Source organism: Condylura cristata, unplaced genomic scaffold (assembly GCF_000260355.1).
Source record: "Condylura cristata isolate star-nosed mole 26May11 unplaced genomic scaffold, ConCri1.0 scaffold00010, whole genome shotgun sequence".
NCBI lineage: Eukaryota > Metazoa > Chordata > Mammalia > Eulipotyphla > Talpidae > Condylura > Condylura cristata.
In genome coordinates this window covers 12912362-12922396 of record NW_004567111.1, presented here as the reverse complement: position 1 = coordinate 12922396, position 10035 = coordinate 12912362, and the positions used below count along the sequence as shown (strand labels likewise).

General features: G+C 45.2%; 1 protein-coding gene across 1 annotated transcript; it reads left to right on the top strand.

Annotated features, from left to right (window-relative positions):
* Positions 1–79: 79 nt before the first annotated feature.
* On the top strand, positions 80–8444 carry SLITRK5 (SLIT and NTRK-like family, member 5). Its single transcript, XM_004680071.2, has 2 exons — positions 80–271; positions 2866–8444. The coding sequence occupies exon 2, from the start codon at positions 2874–2876 to the stop codon at positions 5751–5753; it is 2880 nt and encodes a 959-aa protein (XP_004680128.1). The 5' UTR covers positions 80–271; positions 2866–2873; the 3' UTR covers positions 5754–8444.
* Positions 8445–10035: the final 1591 nt, after the last annotated feature.

The window sequence follows — 10035 nt, the reverse complement described above, 5'->3', positions numbered from 1 at the left end:
TCGCCCCCTCTCCCCCAGCCCTCTGCCCGCTCCCGCTCCCGCGGAGAGCGCCGGGAGAGCCGTTTGGGGGAGCCCCGGAACCCGCGGTCGCCACCGCCGCGGCGGCGGCCCGGGGCTGGCGGCGTCCGGGAGGTTCTTTCCTCCCGCCGATGGGACCGCGCTGCTGCCGCCTCCTCGCCCCGCCTGGGCTTCAGAAACGCCGTGCACACCCCCAAAGAGAGATGTTTTACGGGGTGTCTGAGAGCAGTGGGCCTGGGAGAGGTGAGAGGGGGTAAGTCGGCCGTTTACTTTGGCAAAGCGGCGCTGTGTGTGCGACTGTGTGTGGCGGCTGGTGGCTCTTTCCCTCCCCTCCCTCCCCTGCTTCCACCCCTTCCCTTTCCTTGGATTTGGGGCGGGGAGGGGGAGGGGGAGCCTGGCGTCCTGGAACTCCGGGCGCTCCTGCCTGGGCCGCTGTGGGAGCAGCTGTGCCCTGGCCAGGGGTCCGGCTGGGTGGTGGGTGCGAGCCTGCTGGCCCCAAGCTGCTTAGTGCTGGGATGTGCACGGCGATGATCCTGGGTCTAAATTCTTTGAGGGAGAACAAATACAGTTCCCTCGTCCTCCAAAGGAAAAAAAAAAATCTAATAATCTGAGAATGTGCAGCGCACCCGCAGATTTGCATCGGAGGTGCATTTCCCAGTCAGCATGCCAGCCTCCCCTGGCTCATTCAACTTTATTTCCTCAAATTTTCGGGCTCCTTTGATGGCGAGAAGGAGGGGAAAGGGAGTGGGGTGAGAGGAAGCTCTCCGACCCTGGCTAACCAGAACTGAATTAAAGTTGTAAACGCTCGAGTTTAATATTGGCTGGACACAATTTGCAATGGGCTGTCAGAAGGATGGGAGCTGAATGGGGGCGGGGAAGCACTGGGGGGTGGGATGGGGGGAGGGGACCCAACCCCCGCAGAATGGATGGGCAGATTTGATCCAGCGGAGAACCGAAATTTCAAGGTAAACGTTTTGATTTCCTAGGGGCTGTTTTTGCGGCTTTTAAACCGCGAGGCGTTTGCAGTTGCGTTGGGAGGTCGGGGGATACTTGAGAGGTTTATACACTGTAATTCAGATTCGTCTCCATACACATCTGGGTGGCCATCCGTGAATGATTCCCTGGCACACTTGCACGTGTGTGTGTGTGTGTGTGTGTGTGTGTGTGTGTGTGTGTGTGTATGCAGTGGCTTTTAATAACGAGGGCGGGCAGGAGTCAGCTTAGGGATCAAGATTCAGGTCTCCAGATTTGAGCTCCTGATTCTGAAACGTCTTGGCTCTAGTTTTGGGTTGCGATTCGACATCTTACTCTGGTGGTGGGGAGGCAAAGGCAAGGTTGACCAGAGAAAAGGCATTGGCTCCCCGAACCCATCATTTCTACCAAATGTTCCCTCCTACCCCCACCCCCCACCACCCAAAGCGAGGATCGTGCGCGCGCCCTTGCGCGCGCGAGCACACACACACACACACACACACACCATTTGTGTGCTTTCATTTATGAGTGCTACTGTAGACTCAAAAGTAGGAAGTCGAAGAAATCCTTTAAGGGGACAAAAAGAAAGAAAGAAAAGGGGGGGAGGGGTGGAACGATGCTTTAGGGCAATGAAATTCGGATTTAAAGCACTGACCTATGTCACTTACAGTTCCATGTCCCCTCCACCTTTCTCTTAATTAGTCCAAGTACCCTTTGCCCAAGGAAGAAAAGGGGGTTGCAAAACACTGACAAATGTAATAAGCCATTTCAAAGATGGGGGGGGGGTAGTGAGGGCTTAGTACAGACCAGATCTTGCTAATCGAGTAGGGTTAGTTTTATACCACGGCAAACAGTTGCAGAGCCCGAGATGAGGGAGGCTTTCGCTTGGATCCTTGGTTTACTTTTAGTTGATTCCGGGTAAGCGATAGGAACACCCTCTTTAAACTCCAGGAATCAGGTGTTCCGGATTGCGGATGCCTTCGCTGAGTTCTTTGTAATCCATCGTGCAGAACTATTTCAGTGACTTAAAGATGCGGTTTGGTAGCATTGCTGACAAGATCAATGAGAAGTGGACGCAGGGCATCTCAGAGAAGTGCTACTAAGTGGCACCGTGCATGCAATTAGGATGTTGATGTGCTTAATAGCCTGGTAGTGAAGTCCACCATCAAAGCGGGTGCGATCCCCTTTTTTCTCCAGAGTCAAAGCTCCTGAAGACAATTGGTGATTTAAGAGCTTCTTTTGCACCCTTTTTGATGTATTATCTTCCATCCTTTTTGCCTCTGAAAAGTATTCTTTAGCTTCCCACCCTAGCGTTTGCAGCTAGGGTTTAAAATAGCCCAAGTATAGTGGCTCCTTGCTTTTCTGTGAAAATGGGAGACCTTCCTGGTGAACTGTTAACTGAAGAGACTATGAAAGAAAGGCAGAGGAGCTGGGTAGAGGTTGAGGTGGGGAACCTTATAAAATGGTGCATCTTTTCTCTTAAATTAGAACCATGAAACTGAAGTGACAGCCATTTTATGTATATTTATGGATTGGTTTTGAAGAGGGGGGAGGGATTGAACACTAAAATGGGACTTTAAGTAACCTGCCTTTATCTTGTAAAGAGTAGCATGTTTCTATTGTACTCATTGGGAAATTGTATCAACCTTAAAAACAAATCTCAGATTAGACTAAAAGAATATCAGATTAGACTAAAAATCTGGAGAATGTCTGTGCTCCACTGGGGGGTGGGGTGGGGTGGGGAGGGTCATTCGTATACCCTCCTGGATTTCAGAGATATAGTATTAGAGAAAAGGACCTTTCTGACTAATCCCTTTTTTTTTTTTTTTTTGTTATACCCCGTTGTTTCCTTTCCCCACTCTCTGCCCCTTGCAGGAGGTAAAATGCACACTTGCTGCCCCCCAGTAACTTTGGAACAGGACCTTCACAGAAAAATGCATAGCTGGATGCTGCAGACTCTAGCGTTTGCTCTAACATCTCTCGTCCTTTCATGTGCAGAAACCATCGATTATTATGGGGAAATCTGTGACAATGCATGTCCTTGTGAGGAGAAGGACGGCATTTTAACTGTGAGCTGTGAAAATCGGGGGATCATCAGCCTCTCTGAAATTAGCCCTCCCCGTTTCCCAATCTACCACCTCTTGTTATCTGGAAACCTTTTGAACCGACTCTATCCCAATGAGTTTGTCAATTACACTGGGGCTTCAATTTTGCATCTGGGTAGCAATGTTATCCAGGACATAGAGACCGGGGCTTTCCATGGGCTGCGGGGTTTAAGGAGATTGCATCTAAACAATAATAAACTGGAACTTTTGCGTGATGATACCTTTCTTGGCTTGGAGAGCCTGGAGTACCTACAGGTCGATTACAATTACATCAGTGTCATTGAACCCAATGCTTTTGGGAAACTGCATTTGCTGCAGGTGCTGATCCTCAATGACAACCTCTTGTCCGGTTTACCCAACAACCTTTTCCGCTTTGTGCCCTTAACCCACTTGGACCTACGGGGGAATCGGTTGAAACTTCTGCCCTATGTGGGGTTGTTGCAGCACATGGATAAAGTTGTGGAGTTACAGCTGGAAGAAAACCCCTGGAATTGCTCCTGTGAGTTGATCTCGCTCAAGGATTGGTTGGACAGCATCTCCTACTCTGCCCTGGTAGGGGATGTGGTTTGTGAGACGCCCTTCCGCTTACATGGCCGGGATTTGGACGAGGTGTCCAAGCAGGAACTCTGCCCAAGGAAACTGATTTCCGACTACGAGATGAGGCCACAGACACCGTTGAGCACCACCGGGTATTTACACACCACCCCAGCCTCGGTGAATTCCGTGGCCACTTCTTCCTCTGCTGTTTACAAACCCCCATTGAAGCCCCCTAAGGGGACTCGCCAACCCAACAAGCCCAGGGTGCGCCCCACCTCTCGGCAGCCCTCCAAGGACTTGGGCTATGGCAACTATGGCCCCAGCATCGCCTACCAGACCAAATCTCCGGTGCCTTTGGAGTGTCCCACCGCGTGCACTTGCAACCTGCAAATATCGGATCTGGGCCTCAATGTCAACTGCCAGGAACGCAAGATCGAGAGCATCGCTGAGCTGCAGCCCAAGCCCTACAACCCCAAGAAAATGTATCTTACGGAAAATTACATCGCTCTCGTGCGCAGGAGCGACTTTCTGGAGGCCACGGGGCTGGATCTTCTGCACCTGGGCAACAACCGCATCTCCATGATCCAGGAACGCGCCTTTGGGGATCTCACCAACCTGAGGCGCCTCTACCTAAACGGCAATAGGATCGAGAGGCTGAGCCCGGAGTTGTTCTATGGCCTGCAGAGCCTGCAGTATCTCTTCCTCCAGTACAATCTCATCCGAGAGATTCAGTCTGGGACTTTTGATCCCGTCCCAAACCTCCAGCTGCTATTCCTTAACAACAACCTCCTGCAGACCATGCCCTCAGGTGTCTTCTCAGGCCTGACCCTCCTCAGGTTAAACCTGAGGAGTAACCACTTCACCTCCTTGCCGGTGAGTGGAGTTCTGGACCAGCTGAAGTCACTCATCCAAATCGACCTGCACGACAACCCTTGGGATTGTACCTGCGACGTGGTGGGCATGAAGCTGTGGGTCGAACAGCTCAAAGTGGGCGTCTTGGTGGACGAGGTCATCTGCAAGGCGCCCAAGAAGTTCGCCGAGACCGAGATGCGCTCCATCAAGTCCGAGCTGCTGTGCCCGGACTACTCTGACGTGGTGGTTTCCACGCCCACGCCCTCCGCCCTGCAGGTCCCAGTTAGGACCAGCGCGGTGACCCCCGCGGTGCGGCTCAACAGCACCGGGGCTCCCGCGGGCTTGGGCGCCGGCGCGGGCGCCTCGTCTGTGCCCTTGTCGGTGCTGATCCTCAGCCTGCTGCTGGTCTTCATCATGTCGGTGTTCGTGGCCGCCGGGCTCTTCGTGCTGGTGATGAAGCGCAGGAAGAAGAGCCAGAGCGACCACACCAGCACCAACAACTCCGACGTGAGCTCCTTCAACATGCAGTACAGCGTGTACAGTGGCGGCGGCGGCGCGGGCGGTCACCCGCACGCGCACGCGCACCACCGCGGGCCGGTGCTGCCCAAGGTGAAGACGCCCGCGGGCCACGTGTACGAGTACATCCCGCATCCGCTGGGCCACATGTGCAAGAACCCCATCTACCGCTCCCGCGAGGGCAACTCGGTGGAGGATTACAAAGACCTGCACGAGCTCAAGGTCACCTACAGCGGGAACCACCACCTGCAGCAGCAGCCGCCGCCGCCGCCGCCGCCGCCGCCGCCGCCCCAGCCGCAGCCGCCGCCGCAGCTGCAGTTGCAGCCGGGGGAGGAGGAGAGGCGGGAAAGCCACCACTTGCGCAGCCCCGCCTATAGCGTCAGCACCATCGAGCCCCGGGAGGACCTGCTGTCGCCGGTGCAGGACGCCGACCGCTTTTACAGGGGCATTTTAGAACCCGACAAACACTGCTCCACCACCCCGGCCGGCAACAGCCTCCCGGAATATCCCAAATTCCCGTGCAGCCCGGCGGCCTACACGTTCTCCCCCAATTATGACCTGAGACGCCCCCACCAATATTTGCACCCAGGGGCAGGGGACAGCAGGCTGCGGGAACCGGTGCTCTACAGCCCCCCGAGTGCTGTCTTTGTAGAACCCAACCGGAACGAGTATCTGGAGTTAAAAGCAAAACTAAACGTTGAGCCGGACTACCTCGAAGTGCTGGAAAAACAGACCACATTTAGCCAGTTCTAAAAACAAAGAAACTCCCTTGGAGCTTTTGCATTGAAAACAAACAAGCAACCAGACACACACGGTGAACACCTTTGATTAATTGTGTTGTTTCAACGTTTAGGGTGAAGTGCCTTGGCACGAGATTCTCAGCTTGGGCGGAAGATACTGAAAGGGTGTGCAGTTTCCTTTTAGTTTTACACGTGGGAAACATTTGTGTAAACTGGGCACATCACTTTCTCTTCTTGCGTTTGGGGGAGGAGAGAAGGGCTTTATGGGGGCGGGGGCAGTTTGCTGGCCGGTGACTTGTTAAAGGTCGCAGTCATTTTTTGTTGTGTTTGGAAGTGCTAAGAACGTTGGGAGCTGGCAGGGCAAAGATTCTCATCTTTCTCTTTTGCTCACCCCTCCTCCCTTCCTCCCCCTTTAAGCCGCGGGTGGGTCTAAATGGCTATTGTGGAGAGATTAGCACACCCCAATTTTATTAGAAAGTTTGTTCTCTCTTTCTCTCCCTCCCCACCCCCTTCCCTGTCTCTTTCTCTGCCTCCCAGCCTCCCTTCTCATTTCCTTTCCTTTCCTTTTTAAAGGATGTGTTTGTATGCATTCTGGACATTTGAATTCAAAAACAAAAATATTGTGATCTTGGAAAAGATCACCTTAGATGTGGACAAATCATTAAAATTACAGAGCTATATGATCCATAATTGATTAGTCAAAATAACTTATTGATGAAATATACAAATATTTTATTGTAGCACCTATTTTTATATGCACATTTAGCATTTCTCTTTCCTTCACTATTTAGCCTATGATTTTCACAGAGGTGTCACGTTATATTGGGAAATGCTTTTCCAAATCTGAAGTGATAACAGGAAGGCATTTTTAATCATTAAAACTATGGAAAACTTAATGGCTAAATCTTAAGGCCGATTATTCAACCCACCCAACTGAATCTGTAATAATAATAAAATAAAATAAAAACAACTATCCCAATGTATAAATGAAAAAAAAAAGGGCAATTAATTGGGCCATTTGAGTGAGAATCGTGTGCAAGTTTTGGGTTTTACTAGAAAAGATTTAAAGGTATTTTTATTAGTCAACCAAAATGATGTGTTGATTTGACTACTATTGTAGCCGAGTTTTGATTGTTTAACCAAACCCAGTTGCATTGTACAGATCCACGTGTACTGGCGCCTCAGAAGACCTAGTGATGGACTGTACAAATCTCTTTGCAATGTCTTCATCCCTCTGGGCAGCAAGCAATGATGATAAACACAAACAGGATCTCTGTAAGATGGGGCCACTGTTGTTACAGTCTCATATGTATCCCAGCACATGTAATTTTTTAAATAGTTTCTGAATAAACACTTGATAACTATGTCAAATATGAGGGATTGAAGTAATGATTACTTAAGGTACAAAAGAATTTACTGTGTGTGATTGAATATCTCATAACAATATAGGGCATACTATCTAACTTATCCCTAATAGAAAAACTGTCTCCCTAATTATCACAGTTAAGAAAACATGTATATATAATGATGCCTTTTCTGGTTCAGGGAACTGTGTCTTTCTACACATGTCATTTAATGTGTTTATTAATGAAATTTCAACTGTATGCTTTGTTTCCTTACTGAAGTATTCATCTAGTACATGGAGCATGGTAAGTAATACATTGCATATTCATTTTTCTCTCAATATTATGTATTTTGTCATGACAGTATTATTTATTCAGCCTATAATTTTCCATAGTTTCCTAATTTAACCATGTAAAGCTACCTTCAACAATTAGGAGAGATCATTTATCTCAAGTTGATCTAGATACTAAATGTTCAAAATATTGGTGGGTATAAACTTTTCACCTCTGAGTAAGCTTTGCCAGTGAATTGCAATGACTACTTAAGGGTAGAAAATATTTCAGCTAGTCTGAAACTTAGAGTCATGTATTTTATTGCTAGCAGTGAATTGTCCCATAATCTCACCTGGGAGTTGTCCATTATCAAGGGCTGTCCATGGACTATTTTGTTTAAGAAACACTTTCTGTGGCATTCTGCCACAAAGAGGCAGCATTCACCCAAGAGTAAATTGACAGTAACTGCTCGAATTCAAATTGAACAGGTGGTAGCAGATTCCCTGAGGAATTAAAAATATATATATAGTGAAGTTACACCAGCCACATGAAGTAAACTATCCCATTCTGTGCAATGTTTTTTCCTTCCAAGAATTCTGTCTTCAAAAGGGAAAGGGATAAGCTTAATAATGTGGTGATATTATCATAAAAAAAAAAATATCTTACTCTTCATCTACCTCCTCCATATTAGATCCAGGATTAGAAAAAAGGAATAAACACTAGCATTTGACTTCATAAGTGTGGTTGCTATTATTATTTTTTTTCACCACAGGAATTACTTGTCTTAAAAAATATGTCAAAATTACTTCAGTAGATATGGCCATGTTGTATAAATTATGAAATATAATGCAAAATGGAATCCTCCATGTAGTTCAGAAGCTTTATTTCCTAATGGATGCGTAAAATGTCAGAGATAAGAATTACAGGATATTAAGTAGTTCTGGAAATGATAAGTAGCTTCCAAGAAAGTTTGATGCTGTGTTTTCAAAGATTTGCAAAATAATGATATTATTTTCAAACCAGCTCGATTTCACATTATCTTACCACACTTTTATCTCTAGTCTTACCAGAGTGGCCACTGTACTCTTAATCTCAAGAGTAGCGATTATGTAATTTATGAAAATAGGTCACCTCTACATTTTAAATCATTTTTTCAACTGTATTAATAGTAAAAGTAAAATTATTCTTGCTTTAGTAAATCTTAAAAACAGTTTACATGTAGAATCATAAAACTATTGAATTAAAAAAAATGCATTTTCTCCTGGTACATGGTTTGCTGCCAATACATTAACATATATAACCAGACATAATTTGTGTGGGTTGGAAGATTTGAATTTTGGTTTTCTGGTTGTACAGAAGTAAGTAATTCAAGTGGGTAAATCAGTGGTATATGATGGACTAAGGAACCTTACAAATTCTCTCCATAGAAATTTGGAGATCAACAATATGGAATGTTTCAGGCATCAATTAAAATTTGGATGCAAACTAAGCTTCCTTTCTGCGCTTGTTCTATTTGATATTTTGCATAGCCTCATGAAAATGTACTTTCAGGTAGATATTATAAAATACCATTTTTATCTACATATGATTATACTGTAAATACATAAGTATCTCAGAAGTAGCTTTATCCCATGTACATAGATAATTTATATGCAAATTTCAAGTTCTTTTATAGCTAGACTAATGAGCGAAGTTAGAAGCCAATCAGTTTTAGTATAAATGTATTTGGAATACATCTTTTGTTTAGACATGATTATTAACCTTACCAATTTGGACAACTATACTAAGTATCCAAATCTCTCTCTCGCCACCATTCTCTCAATGTCCATAAGAAAATAAAATTGACATATAATGAAATATCCACCCATAATGTGGAAATAGTTAGAATTTAAGAAGCTAACCCAAGGCAATGGTTTTTTGCCCTATATCATTAATTCTATTCTGTTACTAGTTACATTGTTAGAAAACTATTTAAATTAAATATGCACAACCGTCTCTTTCTACACTGTATTTTTCTGACACTGCTTTTTTTTTTTCTTACATCTCCCAGTTCCCTTCCTCTTCTTATTCTTTCTCTTCATTATTTTTCATGATGCAAGGGAAAGAGTGAGAATAGTTCAGTCCATGTTTGAAATGCCAATTATTAGCTACTAAATTTCAAGAGTTTAATAGATTGTTCCCATATTTATACAACTCCAAACTAATGAAAGCAAAGCAAAGTAAAAATATCCTTCCAATCATTTGGAAATAGGTCCTTGCTGTATTTTTCAGATTTTCCAAATTAAGATATTTACAGGAAGAGGAAAATGTTTGGCATAATGAATGTTAAGGCTAAATTTTATGCTGAGAAATGGGAAAAAGAACCAATTTAAATTCAAGAAGCCAGGAGCATTTAATACATTGATCTTCTCATGTAATAAGCTATTGCAAAAATAGTAATTTTATTGTTATTAAATTAATTTTATGGATAACATTTTTTTAAACTCCTTAAAGTTCTCCATTGTATTACAAAAACAAATATATGAGAATATAACTTAAGTATTTGGGTGGACATTAGTCATGTGTCTAGGTATAACATCTATATCCAAAAGGAACCTTCGAACAATTATTACTGTATTTGACATGTATGCATTCAAATTAACCCAATGCCTTTCTACAACTATCGATATATATTTTCAC